The sequence below is a fragment of the Caloenas nicobarica genome, chromosome 22 (assembly GCF_036013445.1).
Source record: "Caloenas nicobarica isolate bCalNic1 chromosome 22, bCalNic1.hap1, whole genome shotgun sequence".
NCBI classification, from domain to species: Eukaryota; Metazoa; Chordata; class Aves; order Columbiformes; family Columbidae; genus Caloenas; species Caloenas nicobarica.
In genome coordinates, this window is record NC_088266.1 from 1,686,837 (window position 1) to 1,710,637 (window position 23,801).

General features: G+C 48.2%; 1 protein-coding gene across 2 annotated transcripts; it reads left to right on the top strand.

Moving 5' to 3' along the window:
• Positions 1–256: 256 nt before the first annotated feature.
• Positions 257–23,380, top strand: DDI2 (DNA damage inducible 1 homolog 2). 2 transcript variants are annotated; one of them, XM_065650096.1, is made up of 10 exons: positions 257–432; positions 4,311–4,440; positions 5,980–6,210; positions 8,553–8,679; positions 10,520–10,647; positions 11,221–11,349; positions 12,078–12,181; positions 12,592–12,781; positions 17,180–17,242; positions 17,335–17,353. In XM_065650096.1, exons 1-9 carry the CDS (start codon positions 295–297, stop codon positions 17,194–17,196), a joined length of 1,194 nt encoding a protein of 397 aa, XP_065506168.1. In that variant the 5' UTR covers positions 257–294; the 3' UTR covers positions 17,197–17,242; positions 17,335–17,353. The 2 variants fall into 2 exon arrangements, with proteins under 2 accessions (XP_065506168.1, XP_065506167.1); XM_065650095.1 differs by lacking the exon at positions 17,180–17,242 and having other exon boundaries at positions 17,335–23,380.
• Positions 23,381–23,801: the final 421 nt, after the last annotated feature.

Below are 23,801 nucleotides of genomic sequence, written 5' to 3' on the forward strand. Positions count from 1 at the left end.
AACCTCATCTGGGTGTTCCTGCTCCGCCGGGGGTTGGACTGGATGAGCTTTCGAGGTCCCTTCCAACCCCTGACATGCTGTGATTGACTCCGGGCGCAGGGACCCCGCAGTGCGGCCTCATGGCGAAGGAACCGCCCCCCTCCCTCCAGGCGCCCGCTGATTGGTGGAGCGCCTTTGATTGACGGCTGATCCCTCACCCCGGGGCGGGGGGGGGCGGGCGCTTTGCGACGGCGGCGCTTGGCGGCGGCGGCACTTGGCGGCGGCGGGGCCGGTGGCGGCGGCGGCGGGTCGGCCATGCTGCTCACCGTGTTCTGCCTGCGCCGCGACCGCAGCGAGCTCACCTTCTCCCTCCAGGTGGACGCCGACTTCGAACTGCAAAACTTCCGGGCCCTGTGCGAGCTGGAGTCCGGGATCCCGGCGGCCGAGAGCCAGGTCAGGCCCTGAGCACCGCGGGGAGGGGCCCGCTCGTTCCCCCCCGGAACCCCCGGGGTCCCCTGGGCCGTGTCCCCTCAGCAGCTCCCGGCGCCTCCGCCCCACCGGTTTCCGAGTTTGGGGCGTATTCTGGATGGGAGGGACCCTCCTCACGCCGACCTTTCAGTTTTGAGGAGAAACGCGTCTTTTTTTCCCTCAAAACCCTCTTTTTTTCCCCCGCAGTTCCGGGTCTCTGGTGACTCGGTGTCTTACCGGGGTCCCTCCGGGAAGGACTCGGTTTCTTCCCGCAGCGGACCTGAAAAGGAGAGGGAAAAAAAAAAAAAAGGGAGCTCTTTGGAGTTTTTCTTGAGTTTTTCGAGGAATTTGGCGTTTTAACGAGGAAGGATTTGGAGGATGAGGGACGGGAACCGGGGGGGGACCCGTGGTCCCCTAAACCCCGCAGAACGAGGCTGAAACGTTCATGAAAAACAAGGTTTATTTACCATCTCAAACCGCTGCCCGTGTCTGGGATGGAAAGGGTGGATTGAGGCTTTTTCCCCCCCATATTTTTCTTACAGGTGGGGGACAGAACGTCGCGTCCGCCCTGTTCCCCCAACAAAAATTCCCCTCCGGCCCCAAAAACCTGAGGCGGGCTGTGGTGTGGGGACCACTCCCGTCCGTCTGTCTGTACATCTGGGCTTCACTCACTGTTTTGGGTTCAATCTCGCTTTTATTTTTGCAATTTCTACCCATTTATTGACGCGTCGCTGGACAGGGCGATGTCAGGTCTGTGTCTGCCGGCCGCGCTTGGCAGAGTTTGCGGAGATTTGTGGCTATGGCTTTTGCTCCCTGAGCCTTTTCCCAGTCGAAATTAATAAAATATTTTTCCAGTCGAGCGAATATTAGTCAGCGATGGGAAAACGGCTGAACTGGCTGCGTTCCCTTGCCGAGCAGGTTCCTGATGCTTCACCTGCAGCGTTTTGCTTTTCCCCACTTCCAAGGAGCCTTTTATTTGGGGGTGGGAGGTTGGTCTAGAGAGGGCAGCAGCCCGAAAGCAAGAGGAGAAAATTCAGGTGAGGTGGATTATCCTTTAAGGGAAAAAAAAAAAAATCTTGATTTTTGGTAAGTAGAAAGAGAGAAACCACCTTAAATAAAGGTTCCTGTTTGCCCCGAGTCTGTCACAGCACCCAGATTCACTGCCAGGAATGGGCACAACTCCAGGGGCACGTGGAGTGTAAACTCTTTGTTGTCAACTTTGTCCCCCTCGTGTCACCCGCCAGCTCTGGGTGTGTTTTAGGGTATTGAGGGGTCACAGATTTTCCTGGTTATGTTTTGCCAGGAGTTCCCTTCCTCTGCAATTAAACTGCTGCGGTGTTTTGCAGTTTTATTGGTCGCAGGTACCGGGGATCAGCGCTGTGCTTTTTGTCACCACCTCTGCATCCCTTCTGCTCGCCCATCTGCCATTTCTGCATCATCTTGCTTTATTTTCATGTTTTCTAGCCATGTATTTATTGTTTCTCTCTCTCTTCTTTCTGCCCAGTGTTTGTGAAGCGGTTTGAGGACCTTTGTGGGGAGAAAGTTCTAAAATTAAAAGTTATCAGTGAGGCAGCTTGCTGCGTAGAAGGATTTTGTGGGCTCAAACCATCCTCCACGAACAGGCAGAATTACGTTTACCCAATTTGCTGGTTTACTACTATTCTTTACTGCCATTTTTCCATAACCAAGGTGCGCGTTGGCACAAAAGAGAGGATGAATTTAATTGTCAGGGTTGTGCAGGGCAGAGTAAACCACAGCTGTGCATGGGGGAGAGTTAATCCCGGTTTTATTTTCCGCTGTTTGGGGAAATTAATTGGGGCGGAGGCAAGGAGGGGGCTGGGAGGTTTTGCACGGTGGGGAGGGCGGCACGAGATAACGGGGACGGGCTGCTCTGATAAGAGGAGCTGGGCGAGGACGGGGAAATAATTTGGAAAATAATTCGGAAAATAATTCGTCTTGCTGCGGTTTCCTCCATGCACTGAGATGGTGGCTTTTCTGGCGAGGGGACGGCTCCCAGCAGAACCGCGTTTTTCTGGCAGGACCGTTAATTCCCTTCGTTTCTCTTTCTCTATGTGTGTCTCCTGCCCTTGGCTGGAAGACTTAACGGGTTCTGAATTTGGGTTGATTTGTGGTTGCTGGTGGTATCGAGCACCCTTGATGGTGGTTCTTTGCTCTGTAAGGATGTTCGACCCCACGACTTTGTCCAAAATCCAACCGTCGTGCCGTATCGGTGCCTGCGTCCCTGCCCAGCTCACCTCCAGAAGAAACCTGTGGTACGCGGCCGGTATGCGAGCTCGCTTACAAAAATATGCTCCAAACCAGATAAAATGCAGCAAAATTACATCAGTTTGTTTAACAGCAGAGCAGGGTGGGTCGAAAGCATATCAAGCCATGCTGCTAATGGATGTAGAGTGAGCGCCGGGCGCTTAATTCCTTTTCGGAGGCGTTATGGCTAAACGCTCATAAATCCAATCCCAGCCGGATGAAGAGGTAAAACCTCACTTAAACAGATTAACTTGGCTCTTCCTGCTGTCTGCGCGGGGAAGCTGCCGTTTCAGATTTGCGCGTGCAGCTCGGATTTATTACGAGCTTGTTTGTGGGCAGCGGCGTTAGAGTCGGTGACGCGTCCGGTAACGTGAGAGGGTGCACAGGGACTCTCCCCATCACAAAATAACCTTAATTATGCCGGTAACGTCTTGCGAAGCATTGGAGTAGAGACCGCGCACCTTACTACAGCTTGCGTTTGCTTTGGGAGGGACCCAGCCTGGTGCAGTCACGCTGAGCTCGTTAAGCGTGTCGTTAATGAGAAGGTAGGACGCTTGTGCTTGTTTCTCTAATTCCGAAGGCTCCGCTTGCCATTGCATGTGGTTCTTATTATTTTTATTTTTCTGCCTCGTTTTTGGCGCAACCTCTGATGATGAATCTCTACTTGGAGCGGGATTCTCTGTAATATTTCAGAGTTGGTGGAGGGAAGCAGTGAAATTTGTAGTGTCTTCCAGACCTTAAGACATGTAGTAATTGGGTTTTGGGGGATATTTTTGGGGGATACTCATATTGCATCTGCTACTCATGATACCATTGGGTAGAGCCAGGACTGCGAAAGCTTCCCCGACGCGGCTTTGCCAGTCCCGACCTGCGGCAAACCTGTTGTTGCTGAACCAGCCTTTTCCAGACCCGCAGGGAGACGCGGTCTTGCTAAACTGAGGTGGTAAACGTGAAATTCGATCTTATGCCAGGCAGGTTTAGGCCGAGTTCTCCAGCTTTGGGCTCCTGCCAGCGCTGGGAGGCTGCTCAGCCCCTCTGCCCAGGCTTGTTTTGCTCCCATAAAGGCGCAGGAACCTTCAGATACTGTTTCTGGGAGCTTCTGTTGCCGTAAAGCACCTTTTAAATGTATTTTATTTCTTTTGCTTCCCTATAATTTAGGACATTTGTAGCTATTATAGGTCTAGTGTTAACAGAAATGTTCCTGTGGTGATTATTCATTTTTATCTCAATATGGTTTCATGTTTAATCTGCAGACCCCTTATTAAATCAAATTATCGTGATGGAAAATGGTGTGACTTTGTGTTTCTATAGTCAAAAGAAGTTCATTCCCTGCCATGGACTGACTGTGATTTCGGGAGTGGTGTCTTTGGTTGCTGAACATCAGAATCTCAGTAAAGTTGTGTCAGAAGTAGACTGGAAATCACCGAGCTAATCATTGAGGTCCCCGTCAAACTGGTTATTCTGGGGAACCGTCTTGTGGGAAAAGGCAGAGGATTTACCAGAACGCTTTCCTAACAAAATAAAGATTAAAAAAAGGGGCAAAACAATGTCAGCTTTGTCACGCGTGGTGTTTTTTGTCGCGCTCTCTCCCTGAACAGATAGTCTATGCGGAGCGGCCTCTGACAGACAACAACAGATCTCTGGCCTCCTATGGCTTGAAAGATGGGGACGTGGTGATTTTGCGGCAGAAGGAGACGGTGGAGCCGCGGCCCTCGATCCGCTTCCCAGGTGAGGACGGGTCTGTGCTGGCTTTCGCTCTGAGCATCCGAATGTCTCAGTATTTATTGAACACCAACTCCAGCTGGTGTCAGTCTTGCTAGGCAAAATATTTAGGAAGGAGGGTGGGTAGGGATGAGGCGAGGGGCTTTTAAAATTGGCTGAAGGATTTGTTACTGAATGATTTTTTTTTAATTTCAAGGAAGGAAATACTATTTTACTGTTTTTTGGGGGGAATACAGAGAAGGCAAGGAAGGTAACTGGTTCAGAACAGCAGTTTTTGTAAAGGTGTGCGAATTCTCATACAACCACCAGTTCCCTTCCTGCTGGGTGTAAATGGTGCAGTAATTTGCAGTCTGTGCAGCTCAGACACATTAACAGGCTGTCGTGATGTGCGACATCGACGCTGTGACAAATTCCCAGAGAAGCCGCATCTTAACAAACCCGGTCACGGGATCGTGCGGACGTGCGAGAGGCTCCTCCGATGGCGTCCGAGTGCAGCCCCGCTCCTCTGTCCCACTTCTGCAGCGCTTCCCAGCAAACCTGCGGCACAAAATATCGCTGGAAAAGGAGATTCCGCTGGCGGAGGAGGGTGTGGGAGCGTTGCTTGAGGTTCCCATCTTCCTGCCTCAGCTGGAGAATCCGTACCTGCAATGCAGGTCTGCAGAAATGTTACTTTTTTTTTTTTCCACCCCTTGATTTTTTTTTTTAGTCTGAGAGATTCAGAAGTGCCTTAGAGACACTGAGTTTAGCTTTGCGATTGCTCTGTGTGCTATTCACATCCGCAAAGCTGGAAATAACTGTAGTCTGCGATGCAGTAAAGTGCGTTTTGGGGGACAAAAAACCAGGCCAGATAGAAGGCTGGACCAGTGACATAAATATGTGTGAGCACTCCTAACCCAGTAACCTGAGCATGTGGCCGTGCTTCTGACACAAATTCGCAGAATCCAGTCTTGATACCATAGCATTAAGAGCGGCTCATCCTTCCCGTGGTTTTTTTTCCATGGTGTTTTTCACAGAATCATGAATGTCAGGGGTTGGAAGGGACCTCGCAAGCTCATCCAGTCCAACCCCCCCCGCCGGAGCAGGAACACCCAGATGAGGTTACACAGGAAGGTGTCCAGGCGGGTTGGAATGTCTGCAGAGAAGGAGACTCCACAACCTCCCTGGGCAGCCTGGGCCAGGCTCTGGCACCCTCACTGGGAAGAAGCTTCTTCTCATATTTAAGTGGAACCTCCTGTGTTCCAGTTTGCACCCATTGCCCCTTGTCCTATCACTGGTTGTCACCCAGAGGAGCCTGGCTCCATCCTCCTGACACTCCCCCTTTCCATATTGATCCCCATGAACGAGTCAGCCCTCAGTCTCCTCTTCTCCAGCTCCAGAGCCCCAGCTCCTCAGCCTTTCCTCACACGGGAGATGCTCCACTCCCTTCAGCATCTTCGTGGCTGCGCTGGACTCTCTCCAGCAGTTCCCTGTCCTTCTGGAACTGAGGGGCCCAGAACTGGACACAACTGTGAAGCGCTGACGCCTCTGCCTTCTTTTTCCCCCCAGGTCTGCCGCGGATCGACTTCAGCAGCATCGCGGTTCCAGGGACGTCCACACAGCAGCAGCCGCCGGTGGCGCAGCGCCCGCGCCCCTCGCCCCCCGACGCGCCTTCGTTCCCCCAGGGTCTGGACAACCCGGCGCTGCTGCGGGAGATGCTGCTGGCGAACCCCCACGAGCTGTCTCTGCTCAAGGAGCGCAATCCGCCCTTGGCTGAGGCCTTGCTCAGTGGAGACCTTGGTAAGGCGGGTTTTTCTTCTGTAGGAGGTGGTTTTAAACCTGAGTTGAGCTCAGTTCTAATAAAAGGCAGCTGCAGGTTTTTAACTAACTGGAATGTTCGCTGCCGGCTCATTGATGCTGATAAAAGGCGCCCGTTGGGAGTACCCGAGGCAGAGTTCCTCTCCTAACAAGGCTGTTTCTGACAAGTTGGACCTATTTCTCTTGCTTGGCTTCTTTAATCTCTTCTGTTCCCTACTTTGAAATACCAGCTGCACAGATAAGTCAAGTTTCTGTGAAGACAAGTGGCTCAGCTCCCGATTTTTATTCTAAGACTCCCTGAGTGCTTGGTTTCCAATAACAGGGTGGTGTTTGCTGCAGCCCAGTGCCCGCTGAAACCTTGACAGAGAGCAGGACGCTGTAAACCCAGCTCTCTCCCTAACACTTAGCTGCTGCAGAAGTGGACATCAGAGGAAAAGGAACCAGCAAATAGCCTCTTCAGGGAGCTTTTCCAGTAGAAATAGTCACAAATATTTAAGTCTTTGTTTATCTCGAAAGCATTTTCACATGTTTTGGGCGCAGTTGAAGCCTAGTCCTGCATCCTTCACTTCCTCTGTAGTTGAGAAGCTCATGTTGGTCCCTCGTTCTTCATGTACCGAAAGCTTTGAACTCCAGTGTCCTTTCAGTGTGAGAACAGAGCGGTGGTGTGGGCAGCAGAGGATGTGCTTCCAAACCTCCGCAAGTTAGGAAGTAAATCCCCTTGAGTTTGGGGAAATGAATGAAGAGGAAGTGCTTCCAGCAGGAGACTTTTTTTCCACTTTCAAGGTTACATCCTAGAGATTCCTCTTGATCAAAGGAAGCTAGAAAGGAACTGGCATGGATGTTGTTGGCCTGTTTAATTTTTAATTCTGACTTTAGCTCATATCTGGAGTTACAACCATGTTCTTTGCTTTTTCACGCCTCTGAGTGCTGTGTCCATAGCGCAGGAGAGTTGTTTTTCCCATCACCCAGAGCCGATGTGCTGCTGTTGGCACGGGAAACGAGAGGTTAAGCCCAAGACACCCAGCGCTGGCTCGTCTACTGATCTGTCTTGTCTTGTGCACATTAAACTTGGATTCAGGTGTGCGTTCGTAGGCCCAAATCACCACGGTGAGAAGGAAGTGGTGTTTGATCTGGTTGTGTTTCTGTCATTCTGTGCTGCTGCTGTCGGTGTTTGGGCACAGATCCAGTTGAGCTCTGGCTCCGATGCCCAAATACACACATGGATACGTGTCGTGTGACTGCGCTGGATGCACTGCAAGCGCTTGAGAAGGCACCTGCTGTACAGAAGTCTAATTTAAAAAAACAAGCAAACAAAACCAAGAAAACATTCCCAATCTCTTCCTGAACATGTAACAGCCTTTGAGCCAGAGCGCTTCTTCACGGGAATTACATTTCTAGAAGCAAACCCACAACCTTCTGTGTTTACAGAACTTAATTTATTGCCAGGTCTTTTTGGAAACGTACGCGATCACATCCAAGCAGGGAAAAAAAAATAGCCAGAGGCCATCCAAAAAGTGGGGATCTGAAAACTGTGTCCTTAAACATCAAGTAGCTGTCCCACCTAGGACGTCTTGATTTCGGTGCTAGGAATTCAGCTTTAGGGATTATAATGGCTCTGTCTCTGCCTGTGTTGCTTGAGTTCGAAGTTAGTTTTGTTGTTGGCTGTTTTATTTTGTACAGTTTTGCGTTTGCTCTTTGCTGGCTCCTCAGACTGTTATTTTACTGGGGATTGCTGAGTGTAAAACATGATGGATTTTGCAAACTGTTCTTGTAGAAGGGCTGTCTTACCAAGAGCTGTGAAATCTCCCTTCTATCTCTGTCTGAAGCTTTGTTCAAAATACACGTGCACTCGGGCTTCTCATTTTAATTGCGCAAGTTCTACAGTCCTGATTTCTGCTTCGGGTCTCATTTATCTGCTGGTTTTGCAGCTGATTTTGAGTATCGTGCAGGTGATTCTTGCTGCAATACAAGAATCAATTACTGTTTTAATGGCAGCTCTTCGTTTTCAATATTGTCTTCCTATTTTTTCCATTTTTCTTCTACATAAAAATGTATATGCAAGGAAATTGGGTTTGATTGCACTGAGTTTGGGTACCAGGCATGAGGAGAAGGAGCTCTGTCCAGTTGCTTTTCATCTCAGCGGGTTCCCAAGTTTGCCACCGATCCCTTGAGGTCCGTCAGTGCTGCTTTCAGGGGAAGCCTGTGCGGCTGAGTCTACCCCTGAGTGCACGCTGGCGTCAAAAAGAAGAGTTTGCTGTGCCAGAACTTGATTTGTAAGAGTAATTTCCAGTGAAAAGCTTTTCTATATCTCCTTGTTACTGCAGAGAAGTTCACCAGGGTGTTGCTGGAACAGCAGAAGGACCGAGCGCGACGGGAGCAGGAGAGGATCCGACTCTATTCCGCTGACCCTTTCGATCTCGAGGCCCAGGCCAAGATAGAAGAAGACATAAGGTAACAAACCAAAGTCACTTGCAGGCTTTGGAGTTCTTCACGGTGCTTTTTTCCACCATCCGTGGTGCTTTTTCCAGAACAAGAGCACTTGTGGGAAGCACTTGGCCGAGATCCTCTTGAGAGGTGGCACTTGGGTGCATGGGGCGTGTTTTGAACCGCAGAGCTGGGCCTGTGTTAGTCTCTAAGCTGAGCTCTGCGCAGCAAGCTGGCGTCATTTCCCTCTCCCAGCTGCCTCTGAGATTTGGTTTTGCGTACTGCTAATTGTTTGGTCTCTGTGGCTGATTCCAGACTCTGAAGATTGCTGCTGTCAGAGGAGGTGTTCTGTAAAAATATGTTCTGCTCATCAGCGCGCACTCCCTTTTGCTGTCATCCAAATGTAATTGCGTTAGGCTTGATTTCTTAAATTGAGTGATAAATCCTCGAGTCAGAACATGACGGATGTTTTTTTTCCCCAATAAAGAAATGTCTTTGTGATACAGACTCATAGTCGGTCAAAACTGAAATTAATTTGTGATAAGAGTCATTCCTGCGTTATGACTGGCAAGGTGTCGGTGCCGGATAAACGCTTAGCTCAGCAATGCAGAAAAATATACGTTTGTAGATAGCAAAACATTGCTTGGAGGCTTAGGAATGCTTTCCTTCCTCCTTAGACAAGGTGACAGATAAAGGTGATGTGCCCAAGCCTGAGGAGCTGTCAGGGAACACTTTGGGCATCCAGCAGTCCCCAGATTTCACACCCCAATTAGTTTCTCCGAACTCCTTGCTTAATTAGATGTGCTGTGCCCAAGATTGGTTGGGAGCTACTGTGAGCATCAGATTTTTTTGAGACACATCTCTGCCCTTCAAGTGTATCTTGGGTGGAGAGTCAAGCAGAGAGAAAACAGAATAATGGTTTTGACAGGAAAACAAACTGAAAATTAACCACTGTGTATCTGATTTAAGCTGAAATAATAAGACAGGATGATGCGTGGCTCTTTGTTTTATGAGTACACGAAGTGGGGCTGGCAGTGGGTGCTTTAGCTCCCAAGGGAGCCAGGTCTCGGTTGCCGTTGCCTGTTTTCCTTCCCACCAAGAAACCACGTCTTGTGGGAATGCTCCAGCAGTGCAGAAGATGGATAAGAGTGGAGCTTGGGGTTTTTTTCCCTACTGAGGCAGAAAAATGAAATGGCATCAAAATTGGAAGCCCTTTCCCCTTTTTGGTAGATAAAGCTCTTTCGGATGCAGTCGCTACATGTACCCATCACTTCCCAGATCACTGTAGAGGCCGTGATGGGCTTTTTGAAGAGCGTTTCTTCTGTAGGCTTGAATTTGCAGCAAGGACTTGTGCTCTTGGTGTTGAGGTTTTGCTCATCTCCCTCCCTCCCTGCGTCTGGAAAGGAGAAAAATTCCAGGGAAACGTCGGAGGGTTTAAACGTTCTGCTGTGTGGGATTCCAGCGTTGTAGCTACTGGCAACGTCTCCATCATGTGTTCTCAGTGCTTTATTTTAGAGTGAGTAATCATGTGGCAGGTTTTTTGCTCACAAGTTCTCCAGGTTAACTCTGCGGTGACAGCTTTGTCACAAACAAGAGGTCACCTGGCGCTGCAGCCTGAGTTAGGCAAGGAACAGGCGGCTGGGAGCCCCTCGGTGTGTCTGGATTAAGCCGAGATCGTTCCTAGCAATCCCCCTGCTAATGAGGCGATGTTTAGCTAACGAAGCTGACTTTGGCGTGGTTTAAACGTGCTGGCTGTAAGGTGAGCTGCAGCGGGCGCGATTACCTCATCTGTTTGTAAGTTGGAGGGATGCTTATATGGTTCGACTGATGGAAGGTCTGATTTTTCCCTCTCATCTCTTAAATTCAGGCAACAAAACATTGAAGAAAATATGACGATAGCAATGGAGGAGGCCCCCGAGAGCTTTGGCCAAGTGGTGATGCTGTATATCAACTGCAAAGTCAACGGACATCCAGTGAAAGCCTTTGTCGACTCAGGTGAATTGCCCCTGTTTTCATCTCTTTCTCCACGTTCTCCTTTCCCTTACTGAGACAGTAAATGTTCCTTCTAGAAGTTTTCCCCAAAAATTCCCTAATAAAGCACTGCATTACAAGATTTTGAAAACCCGAGAGCAGCCTGGGCATTGTTTAAAGCGAACGGAGCAAATTGTCGAGAGAAGCAGCGCGTGCGAGTGCTGGAACACCTCAGGTCAAGGCTCCTGGGAGAATTTCTGGGGCTCTGATGCCAGAAAGGTCACAGCCACGTGTCTTATCTCATTTTACAGATGAGGGGGATTTCACATGCCTTTAATTCAGTGCTTCCCATCCACAGCCTTAAAGGAGAAGTACCTGGGGTTATTCCAGCACTACAGTAAATGTACTTTACTGTTCGGCACTGATCTGTGTATGCACGGTCAATTCAACGCAGCAGGATTTATGCCCTAATGTAGTTTCCTGATGCAGGCGGGTTTGTTTCCCAGCTGCCGAGTGCAAGATTTTTAAACCTTTCCCGGAGAGAATTTGAATTTGTGCTGAGCTGTCAGGATTTAACGTGAATTCTGTTGCTGGTAGGTGCCCAGATGACCATCATGAGCCAAGCTTGCGCCGAAAGGTGCAACATCATGCGGCTGGTAGATCGGCGGTGGGCCGGCATCGCCAAAGGCGTAGGCACGCAGAAAATAATCGGCAGAGTGCACTTAGGTAAGCGCTGGCGTTCTTTGGGCAGCTTTCGTGGTGCTTTGACTGCATTTCCCACAATCTTGGCACAGAGGAGTATCTGGTTTAACGCTGTAATTGTTAGAAAATCCCGTGGAGGAAAATAAAGAATAAAAGTGCATCTGCAATATGTTCGTTCATCTCGGGCACAGTACTCTGGCTTCTGTCTCATTTAACACCTTTTAAATGGAATTACGTTCACGCTTGAAGGTGAGGGAGTGCTCAGCTCGGAGGGCGTGTTTACTCTGAGTGGAAAAAAAAAACGGGGCTAATGTGAAATAATGTGAAACAGCAGGATCTTTCCTGTTCTGGGTGGGATTGTTGGGCGGTACGAGTTGCTCAGGAAGGATTCCAGTGCGGCAGAGTGTTTCATGTTCCTCAGGGAAGAGAAGGCTAGCTGTGCTCTTGCACAGGTTTTCTGGATGAGAAGTTGTCCTTATTATCTGAAAAATCGACTCTTTTCACTGTGATTTCTCCCTAAACTTGTGCTCTAACAAGCTGTACGCAGCTCCTCTAGCTTGGAGGGTTAGATAAGCTGCGCTTAAAGCTCTAGAGCAGGTCAGCTTTTAAAATAATGAACTACCTGAGGCTGTAGTTCCCAGGGTTTGCACAAGGCCGGATTTTCTGTGACCAAAACGGTATGTCAGGGCTCGGGTTTCACATTTACCCAGCGGGTTTGGTACAGATGGTGACTTGTTGCCCTTGCGTTTCAGCTCAGGTCCAGATTGAAGGAGATTTCCTGGCGTGTTCCTTCTCCATCCTTGAAGAGCAGCCCATGGACATGCTGCTGGGACTGGATATGCTCAAGAGGCATCAGGTAACTAAACCTCTTTTGAAACAGTTCCTGGCTTTTCCAAGTTAACTGCTCAGTGCAACATAAATGCGAATTTATTAGGATTTTTCTGGGGAGAGTTAATTGTGGATTTTCTTCCAGCCAGTTACGAAAGAATTAGATACGCTACGCTACATGCATCATGGATAGCTATAGGGTGTCTGGCTGCTCCCAGAATTTTTTTGCTGTCATCGAAGATGCTCAGAGCTTTCTGACCAAATGATTTATTACAAATTAAGTCATACAGAGCCCTTTGCTTATAGCTGGTGCTCTTGGCCCACTCTGCTTACGAGCTGTTCCCGTCGGAAACGGATCATTTAACCTCGTTTCTCCTTCTTTTCCGGGAATCGCCTGGCTCTTACGCGGGCCCCTGATGTCTCCGTGCTCTTTCGCAGTGTTCGATCGATCTCAAGAAGAACGTACTGGTGATCGGCACCACTGGTTCGCAGACCACGTTCCTGCCGGAGGGCGAACTCCCTGAGTGCGCCCGCCTGGCGTATGGGGCTGGGCGGGAGGACGTGCGGCCGGAGGAGATTGCGGACCAGGAGCTGGCAGAAGCAATACAGAAATCCGTAGAGGAAGCAGGTACCGGGAGGAGCCCACTTGAAATATTAATCTGCACTTTTTTTGGGGGGATGTCCGTCCACAGTCCTCTTTTCTCAGCTCCTGGGAAATACAGTTTAATACAGCATCAGCGAGTAAATTGTGGAGAGAAAAAGGGGCTTTATTCTTGCTCACGGCCTCTAACTTCACTTCTCCCTTTCTGTACAGCAAAATCTGTCTGCATGAAGGCGTTTGGTGGTGCTCGCTGTTATTTTCTGCGCTCCTTACAACTTCCTACCCGCTCTGGTTTCTTGGCCTTCGCAGGTGTGAGATAAATGGTTGTTTCTGGCAGCCGTTCACCTGCGTTGAGCTGCAGTCAGGGACGTGGTTGGGTTGTGTGATGTTTTAGCGGCTTTGTGGAGTCTTCCGCAAATCTCGTTCTTAATAGCTGCAGCGTGTAAAAATAGAGGAGCCGTAGCAGTAAGTGCAAATCTCTGGACAAAAGTTCACTGCAATTTTTAGAAAAAGTACTAGTTCAGCGGTTTTTTCCTTAGAATGGTGCTTGTGCCCTTGGATGGCAAATTGCTTCCTTGCTGAAGAATACTGTCGCACTGAATTTCAAAAGAAGCGGCTGAATTCACATCCCGATGTGTATCATCAGTCTTAAATGTGATCTGCAAAGAGAATTTTCACTCTCCCCGTAGCTTTGTTCCCTGCTCCTCTGGAATCTGTGAGCTGCACAAATGCAAACTGGGAACTGCAAAATTCACTGAAGTGGAGGTGCCCAAATAGCTGAAAGCCAAACTGTCTGAAACTCAGATTTTCTGTTTAATTCCTCCCTTAACTTCAGTATATGCTTTTGACTAAAGGAAAGCTTCGTTATTTTTTCCCCCACTATTGGCAGTGAAGCTGCAAATACCTCACATAGTGTATTCCTTTTCCAAAACTTTTAAAGAGAACGTTTTAATGCAAGTGTTTTATGGAAACTTTTGAATTTCACCGCTAAGTTTTCCTCTGGAAGTACTCGATAAGATTCTGCTTCCCACGTACGTGCAAAACTGTTTGCCAGGTCATGTTTAAGCTGATAAAGCTGAGTTTTTCAACGTGTTAATTGCTGATTTTTTTAAGACTCTAGCATGCTCGTGTTTAAAATTGAAGTGCAATAACAGATTGAACCATATATATATATATATATATACACACACATATATATACATATATAAAAAACCAGTTGTAATGCACTGAAATTTTTCTTTAACACTTCCCAGTTGCTGCTTGATAGTCCAAAGACTTTCTTGCAAATAATGAAGTTATTTACATTAAGGGGAGCACAGGACTGCACTTATTGGTCTCTTTGACCAATTTTCTTCCTTTCCAAGAATACAAGTTTTTCAGATGTGCAGATACGTCCCGGGGCAGGCCTGGCTTTAATGAATCAGCAAGAAATAGTTTACACGTTTGATGTTTAAAGCCGAATTTGAATGGTTATTAACTTAAGTTGCAGCAAATAGAGAGAGACACAAACACAGATTTGACCTTGCCCATCAGGTTTTGACATCGCAAAAGGTCAGACTCGGTACCTTGGGCTCATGTCTCCTCACAAAACCTGGCAGAGGAAATGCACAAATGTAAATATTAGTTCTTTTCCTGATAAAATTTTAAGCCTGCTGAAGCCTGGGTTGTTTTTTGCAATTTCTCTCCATTTTGGATGAGACTTTGCAGACATCGTGGTTGGATTTAGTTCTCTGCCGAAAGGATCAAATAAAAAGTAAATGTCTCAGCCCAAAATATCAGTCTCTTTACAATAACAGCATTTTAGTCAAGTGCTTTAAAATGAAAAATGCCTAAAATGGCTTGAATCAAAGCTGCTTCTGTACCAGCGCAGTTCTAAAGAGCACGTGGCTTTCTTCAGACAATCAGCAGTCAGATGTTTCCCGTTGATGCTGAGCCCTGGAGGAATGTAAAAGGTTTATGAGAATAGGAAATCCATTTGGTGTATTCCCTTAATGCATAAAACTGAGGTGGGGCTTGTTTAGATCGACGCTGGGCAGGTCTTAGACATACCACAAGCCCCTGGCCCACAGGCATTTGTTGGCTATACGCTAAGATATCAGAATATTAATGTATACCCTCTTCCTCTCTTCCAAAACTATTACTTCCAAAATTAGATGGTAACAGGAAAACCGAGTGAAAGAACAGGAGAGGGAGAGAGAACATAATGCAGCCCCGAGGAAGCTCAGCTCCTCGCAAAGCCCGAGTTCTTTCACAACAGCTGCAATTGTTTGCTGCCTTCTGGTAGATGGTACAATAGGAATCACTGCATCCATCTGTAGGTTATTGAAGTTCTCCTTTTGAATGCACCTGGATTATTTTTGAGCTTTATTTAATCCCCCAAAGCCCACTTCAGTGAGGCTCGTGATTTCTGTCAGCCGACACGCTGGTGTTCCAACACCTATCCAAAGGCAGCTGAGCTGGCAGCGCAGCCCTGGTGTGTTTTACTGCGATTTAGAGCCTCCGCGGCCGCTTCATTTTATTTCCGAGAGCTTGTTCTTTTCTGGTAATACGCAGTGTTTTCCCCAGCACTCTGGGAAACTCGGGGATGATGAGAGATTTACAAAACTGGCAGCAGAACTCCAGTTGCTTTAGGAGGAATTGTATTCTGTACACAGCTTTTCAGCCAGACGGCCTCCCCGCAAGAAAGGCACGGCCACCACATCCACGGCTCAGGCTTTTCCTGGTATAGCGAGGGATTTATCCCTGACCGTGCACTTTGTGGAGGAGAGTTTGTTCTTGGTGGCACCTGGATCAATGTCCTTGATGGGGCTGGATTCAGCTTCTGTCAATACCCCAGGAGGAGGATGACGGTGGCTCTCGGAAGGATGATGCTGAGCGCTTGGCAGAATAGCAGCTCCTGCTGGATAAATCACTGCAAATCCTGATGCATTCGGCTGATCGGACCCTTATTACCGATCCACACAGTCAAAAACACAATTCTGCTTCCTCTCTAAAGTGTTGGCTTGTGAGCAGAGAGCGTGAATGTAATCCTACCACGTAGAAATAAAAAGAAGATCCCTCTGCTTTTCATCCATATCCTCACAAGCCTCTTTGCCACCCTTACGAAAGACGAGCAGTGTGAAAATCCACAGGGTCATTCTGGCTTTTTTAATGCTCCAGCGTTGCCAAGTTGTTGCAGCTGCGTGAAGAGCAGACGTGCAGCCAGCAGAAGGGGTTGCTCTGTGCCACGGCTGCTGTGTTTGAGAGCAAAGCCTATCGATCAGAGGTATCGCAGCCTGCAGCACGCCTTTTTTATTTAACAGAGAAGAAAAGAGACAAGTAGCTGAGGAGAAAAAGGTGGATTTCTGCCGTGGTGTGGAGTCTAAAGGAAATCCTGGCTGTACATGTGGTTGGCTGTGCCCCAGTACACCTGTGGGAAGAGAAAGATTTCAGGTAAAACAGTGGTTTATGTTGAAGACCGCTGAGTTTGGAGGCCTCTGGGAAGGGAAAGGAGCTGATGCAACAAATCGTGCAGCACAAAATCTGGATCGTTGTTTGGATGGCTGCTGCTGGGCAGAGTAGGGTTTTGATGGCAGAACAGGCGCTCGTACAGCAAAGGTCACGGTAGTGATTCAACGAGAGCATAAGAGCTGATACATTAGCAAGATGAATTCAGTTATTTAGTCTGTCCTGACAACAAGACCCAGTGTTTGGTGCTGCCGACAGAGATCTGAAATCCATCGGAAACAGTGAGCTGGATTTGATTTCTGGCTGTTTCTTCCCTTGCTTTGCTCATCCCAGCCTTGGGCAGCTGTTCCTTTCGGGGATTTCTGCCTTTCACGCTGAGATCTTCACACTTTTGCAGCAAGCTGATGTTTGCTCGCCTGCTCCGTGCGATGCCACTGGCCATCGCAAGGCAATAGCTGCAGGGAACACAGTCTGAGAGTCGTGATGCCCTCTTAATTCTCATTTCAATATCTTCAGCTGTGCGGAGAACAAACCAGAACGGTGCTAGACACGTGCCTTGTGCTGCATATATTTTATCAGGAATGTAGTATCACCCACGGACCGCTCTGCAGCGTAGATAGTACAGAACAGCCTTTAAATTGTTCTCCAGCAGAGTTATTTTGATGTCACGAATTTCCCAGGCAGAACGCCTGGAAGGCAGTGACCGTGGTAGATGCCCCATCCCTGGAGACATCCCAGGCCAGGCTGGACGGGGCTCTGAGCAACCTGAGCTGGTGCAGATGTCCCTGCTCATGGCAGGGGGGCCACTGGGGGAGCTGGGACGGTCCCTTCAACCCAAACCCTTCTGTGATTCTCTGAGGAGCTCCTGCTGCTCGTGCTGTCCCGACGGGCAGTGGGGAGGGCAGGACGACGACCGTGCATGCGGCGTGCTCTGAACGCTAACCCCAGTTTGCTGTGTTTGTTTCCTAATCCAAACAGAACGTCAGAAGCCTTGATGCATGTAGTGTGTGTTTGCTGCAGCTGGAGTGGGCCACAGACCAGGTATTTATAGCCAGCGGTTTATCAGTTTTTGGTACCAGTGCAAACTGATTCTCGTGTGTCCTGATTACTTTTTTCTTTCTGTCTTCTGTTAGAGAATAGTGACAAAGAAACTACCTCACTGGAAATGCCCTCATTACCAGCTTCTGATGGGTTTCAAAATCCAGTCCAGTCGTCAGGACTAAATTCCAAGATCTGTAATCCCACAAATCAATTACTTGATCGTTCTGTCTCTGCCCCTGCTGCAATTTGCTCATCCGAATCTAGCCTCGCAGAGCCCACTGATCCTCGAGCCACCAAGTCTTTTGAGTCTCCAACCGAATTCCAGATAACCCCAGAAAAAGAACATCCTCTCTCATTACAGCATCTTGCCAAGAGCGCTTCCTCAGAAAATAACGACCCTTCTCCCCAGCCGGGGGAGGTAACCTGTTGCAATCCAGCTTGCCTTTCACAGAAGACACTCAAAGACACGTTTATTGCTGACAGTCTAAAGGAACGTAACGCTAAAGAACAAGACCACCGTCAGGAACATCCTTTGGAAGTGACAAAAGAAAAGAATTTGGCTGATGCTGAGCACGGGCAAAATAAAGATACGTGTCTGTCTTCAGAACAGAAGCAAAAGCGTGAGCTTCCCGTAGACCATCAGACGTGCAAAGAACCAGAGAAGGAACATCTGGAGAAGCAAACTGAGACAACTGACCCAGAAGCTCCCGTTGTGGAAGAAGCCGGCCAGCCAGAATGTCCTCCTGCAGAAACGAGAGGAGAGGGACTGGAGGAAACGGGTCTGTCCTGCGTGAAAGGGAGTATCCAAACGTCAGCCTCCCGGAGCTGCCTGCACGTGGAAACCTTCATGGAAATAGATGTCGTTGAGCAGTCTGTAGCTGAATTGTGTGGCTCGGCAAGCGAGCAGAAGCAGCAGACTGAGAACAGAAGTGTGTCTGACCCGAACTCGGACATCTCTTCCATGGAGGTGGAGTCGCTGAAGCCCGCGTCCTCCTCGAGTGATCCGCTTTCTGCCGGGGACGTCCCGCGGTCCAAAAGCACTAGTGAAATTCCTGACAAGTATAACGAGTTGTCTAATTTGGTGGCTCAAGACAACTCGTCACCCTCCAGCATCCGCCAGCTGGACACGGATCCGGGAAGACCTTCTGAAGAGCCATGTTTCTGTCTGGCATCAGCCTTGAAAGAGCTTCACAAACTCTTGATCATCAGTCGGAAAGGAGAATGTAAAATCTTCGCTTCTGAAGATGTCTCTCGGCTGGAAGGGGTTCACAAAGAGCCAGCGACGCAGCAGAAGGGGCTTTCTGAAGATGAGCAGAAAGGCTCACACCCAGCTGGCCAGGAACAGAGTTGTTCCTCCTGTGAGGTGAGGTCTGAAGGTGGAAGAGCAGAGGGGAAACAGTTTTGTGATTCTGGCGCAGGAAACGTCAGTGCTGGGTCTACCAGTCATGTGCCGTCAGCTCTTGGAGAAGGTGCTTTAGAGATTCGTGAATGTTCGGGTAAGAGCGATTTGGTCGTGGTGAAGTCTGCAGCGACATCTGAGCAGCAACAGAGCTCTGAGCAAGCGGAGGTTTGGGCAGAAGGTTCTCAGAGTCCGACTAGTCCGACTTCAGAGAAAAATGCATCTGTTTCCTCTGCGTGTGCTTTGGATGAAGCTTTGGATGGAGATACTCGGAGCCTGTTTGCAGGAGCACCCGGGGGAAGCAGCAGTTCTGCTCCTGAAGGGCCGTGGCTGTTGGGTGGGTGTGAGGAACCGCGGCTGCGCCCCCAACCTGGCTGTGCTGGACTTTCCTCGGGTGCTTCACCACCTGCTTTCCCTGCGGCCGATGTCGATCGGATCCTCGGCGCCGGTTTTACCGCGCGGGAAGCTCTTGAGGCTTTGGAACAAGCGGATGGAAACGCAGATCTGGCTCTTCTCATTTTGCTAGCCAAGAATATTGTTGTTCCTACATAACTACAGAAGAGGTAGCTGATGGGGGTGCTTTTTCTTTCAAAGGACGTGTCTAAATTACACATCGTAACGTACAAGCAGAATGTTGAGCCAGATTTTTTAATTATTTACAGCCAAAGTAACCTGTCTCTTCTGTTTCACTCGTTAGATTTGGCCTTTTAAAAGAAAGAAAACGTTCTAGCGTTGTGTTGACAGGCTAGCTTTTAATTATGCCTACTGGATTAAAATTAGTGGTCTTATTTACATGTACAATTTTAGAAAAAGCTCCAATGTTATGAATAAAAAAAGCAGAAGCCATTATGATCACTGCCCTGTCCAGCGCGAAGCAGATCGCAAAGCAAATTGACCATGTGCGTGTGCATGGGCCAGGAGGCGCCCGCAGATTTCGGTGTGGGGTGGACGCCAAACGGCGCTTGTGCAAACGGACTTGGTGGATTTGCAGCGATTTTTAGCTCTCCTGCGCTTTTGTAACCCAATGTCCATCTGTGACGGTGATGAAACTACTCTTGGCAGCTACTAAAGGTACGTAGGTGCCCACAGACGTGTAACGCTTTGCGAGGGGGTTGCGGAGGGGGTTTTTGGAAGCGTGTGTTTCAGGTGTGCATGGGGAAGGCTGATGCCTATTTTTGCCAAACGCTTTGAAGCTCTTGGGCCAGTGCGTTCAAGTTTACAATGTGGGGATAGGGGATAGAAGAAGGGAAGAGATAGAATTTGGTGCTACCAAAACTTCAGAAATGTTTTAACTTATTTGAAGATGTGCTGGGATGAATCATAGGTGGGGGGGAAGGGAAGAGGAGTGTTTTATTTTTTCTAGCATTGCCCATGTTGTGTTTTTCCCCCATACAAAACAAGCTCAACTACTTTAAGGCAAAACCTTAATGATGAAATTGTTTAACAACCCAGCCATGTGTTATGGCTCTTAATCCCCCTCTGCCCGGGGAAGAACGAACTGTTTCCGTGGCTGCATTCTCTATGCACTGAGCAGGGATGCGATCAGAACGAAGAAATCAGCTCTGCACAAGTTTATCTGGATGTTTGGGGGTGATCAGCCTCTCAGCTGCAGAAATGCAAACTGCGGAAAGCCCGGGTACTAATTTAATACCTCTTAAAGAGCGAGGGCTTCCCAATAGGGTTTATGAAACAAATGCACTGACGTGGCTTCTGCTTTAGAACCATCGTGGCCTTTCGGGGAGTCCCTGTGAGCAGCTCACCGAGGCTGTGCTGCAGGAAGCCCTTTCCAGATGCTTTTTGGGGGGGATGAACTACTTAGCGATGGCTCTGCAGAGCCCCAGAGCACTGTTGGGGCTGGGGAAGGGGAAGGAAACGGTGGCTGAAACAAGACACCAAACTTTAGGTAGGAACTTTTATGTAGTCCCACTTGCAAATCACAGAATTTGTGGCTTTGTGTCAAGTGTTCATCTCGAGCTTTCTGCTTCGAGCTAAACCTGAAGTGATGGACCATCAGCGGCTGGAAATAAGTTTCGTTCATGGCTTTCATTTGTTGTTATTGTTGTCTCAGGCCTGTGTTCCTGGTGTTTTGTTTTCCCTGTTGCTTAGCAGGTTTGCTTACATGTACGCCAGGCTTTTTTCATGCAGGGTGGCATTGAAAAACAACACCAATTTGGTTTCAGCTGTGAACCTGCAGGAGTTTCTGCTGTCAGTGAGCGGTGGCTGTCAGATTTTTCTTGGGTAGCCAGGAGATCCTTTAGAATAACTAAGAGCTTTAAGTCATTCCTCTGTTCGAAAGGAGCTTCTGCATGAGCTGTGAACGTACCAGCCAGGCCCGGGTTGAGCTCCTCTCGTGATGAGCAGCAGGCGTTGGATCTGTGCATACGTAGGAAAAATGGTGCTTGGCTGTTCAGGAGCCTCTTGTTGGAGCAGCATCGAGTAATTCCCTTCAGGCTCTGTTCAGAATGAGTTACTGAGATGAGACTCCAGCTTTATGATCTTCACCGTGCAGGTGGTAAGAGTTACCCCTGCTGGAGGTTTTTTTAATATTCTCCTTGCAGTGAGCACCTCAAATCAGCAAAGATTCCCTCTGTAACGCTTGGACTGGTACAGGAGTACGGGGTCATCAGATGTCTCTCTAAGGAGCCTTAGGAAATTAAATATATTAGACCCATTCCCATCTGCATGTGGTTCACTATCAAAAGCAGCAACAAGAATAAAGCTCCCGGCTCTCGGATCCAGAGCATCCTCAGTCTGAACGGCCAAATCTGCTCCTGATTTCATGCCACAGGTCCCAGCGAGGTGGTCCTGGAGCAAACCCCCGCCTGGTACATCGATACGAGACCTGGATTTGCACCCTGAGCCTGCGGGTTCGTCTTCTTGAGGCGTCAGATGTTAGCCGTCCAACGTTATACCCTTTTCCTGTTTACACTTTATGTTTTTAGAAGCAATTGCTAATCGCTAAACAAAGTACTGCTGCTTTGCACCAGGGTAAAGGCTCTAGTTTTACAGCCGCATTTACTTGGGCTGCTTATACAGAATTTATGCTATAAAAGCTTTAGAGCATCAACCAACTTGCTTCAATGCTCGGTTTTACTCTTTGTCAAAAATGATTTTTGAAATCTGCCCTTCTGCCAAAGCTGTACTGAAGCATTTATCTATAGTGCTAGAATTTCCTGAGTAACTTCCTGAGAACTACTGGAAACAAAGCCTGACCCCCAACTGATCAATACTTGTAAAACTCTTTTATCAAGTTGGTCCAAGCCTGGTGATTTAAACTCCTAATTTCAGAGCCTTGCTCTGAGCGAATGGCTGCGTGCTGCTTAATTAACGAATAAATTTTTTAGGAGCAAGATTTATGTTGGAGAAAATCTGGGCAGTGGTGAGTATTTGAGGTTAAAATAAAATGTACTAGAATATGTATTTAGCAAATGCTATCTAAAAGTTGTCTCCTGTTTTAACGTGCATGTGTGTCCTCTCTGCTGTACGCGCACGTCCTTTCGCAATCCCTTAACCGCTCTCTGTGCGTTCCTGGCCTGTGAAGTGGGAATATTTCTGTTTTCTGCTAGAGCTGGGCATACGGGTAGCGCCAAAAGCCGGTCAGGTTTCCAAGGAACCGCGTGCCCCGGCCTGAAATAAAGCTCTTCACTCTTCTCTTCCTCATCAGTGCTCCAGTGTACTAATGTCACGTCAGCTTAGCAAAATTATTTCGGTATGAAAAGTCCATCAGTTTCCTGAAGCCACGGTGGTCACGGCTGTTGGTTCTGAGATATATTTTCCTTAAAGATACTAAAGGAACTTAGTTGGCCTCTCGCTCTTCCTATACACGAGGCTCTAGGTGAGTTCAGAGGTGACGTTGAGTGAAATACCTACATGAAAGTTTCTGGGCACAGATAATTCTGACAAGAGGAGGAAATATCTCCTGGTGATGGTCCTTGGCGTGTTCACCTGCTGCGGGACGGAGCTGAGCTGCGTTATCCTGACAATCTCTGCCTTGTTGCTACGTATGTTCACCTTTCCACGTAGACACTTGGTCTCCAGGACTGTTAACCTTGTACCTCCCAGATGGGTGCCCTTCTTTCGGTCTTTGTCTCTCCCTCTTGCCGTCTCTTTTCCTCAAAAGTAGCAATATTTAAGTGTACTCGCTGAATGCTTAACTTCCAGATAAGTTTTCTTTAAACCACTATGCCGTTTATGAATAAAAGGAGGAACGGATCCCAGAGGTTTCTCCACCAGACTTGGACTTCTTGCCAAACAGCTCCCCAGAACGTGAATTCAAAGAGGAAAAATCCTGAGGTATTTTACCTGCATCTCTCAGAAATCAGCTTGGGAAATGGGGTCGGTTTCATGTTCATTCCCTTCGGAAGCGTTCAAGAGATTTCTTCCTGCACTGTGTAGATGTAGCTTAGTCCGCGATGCGAACGCGTAGCGGTTCGGGTCGCTCTTTGACTGATGCTTTTTAGCTTAAAGAGTTTTACGAACTCATTTAAAGGAACTTGAGGGAATCAATACTCAGGAATCCTAAAGCTGGTTGCATTTGTGTCATTTACTCTTCTGGGCTGAACACGCTGCGGTTGTCCCCGCGGTGGCCGGAGGGAGGAGAGGTTGTGTCAGCAGAGAGTGGGATGTGGTTCTGCCCAAAGTAATACACACTTGATTCTTTTTATTTTTATTTCTTTTTAATATCGGGGGACTGTTTATCAACAAAATCGATGTGTAAAAAAAATTTGATATTTAAAAAAAAAAAACGAATAAACACTTTATCATAATGTTGCTTGATTAGTCTGTCTGTATTTCTGAGGTTGGTATTTCTGAGGTCACCATCCCTGCGCTCAACCCCTTTTTTTCCAAAGCCAAGAGAATTTCCTTAACATAAATGTTGCCATTTTGAACATAATGAGGAGAAACTCTGGCTAAAATATAAGCACCTCATTTCCAGCCAGATTAGAGACGGTTGGCTGTATTTTTCTGGAGCTGGAAGCTAATCCCTTGAGACATCCAATCCCTAGAAAGCTCACGGTGGTTTTAGTTGGAAATAACTTCTCTTGGTGTCAATTAACAGGTTTTGGAAAGCGGGAGCAGAGGATCTTCCTCTGAAACTTGTGGCACAGTCAATGAACCCGAAGCGCCAGCATTTGTCTCGTGGAGCGGCGATTCCTTTTT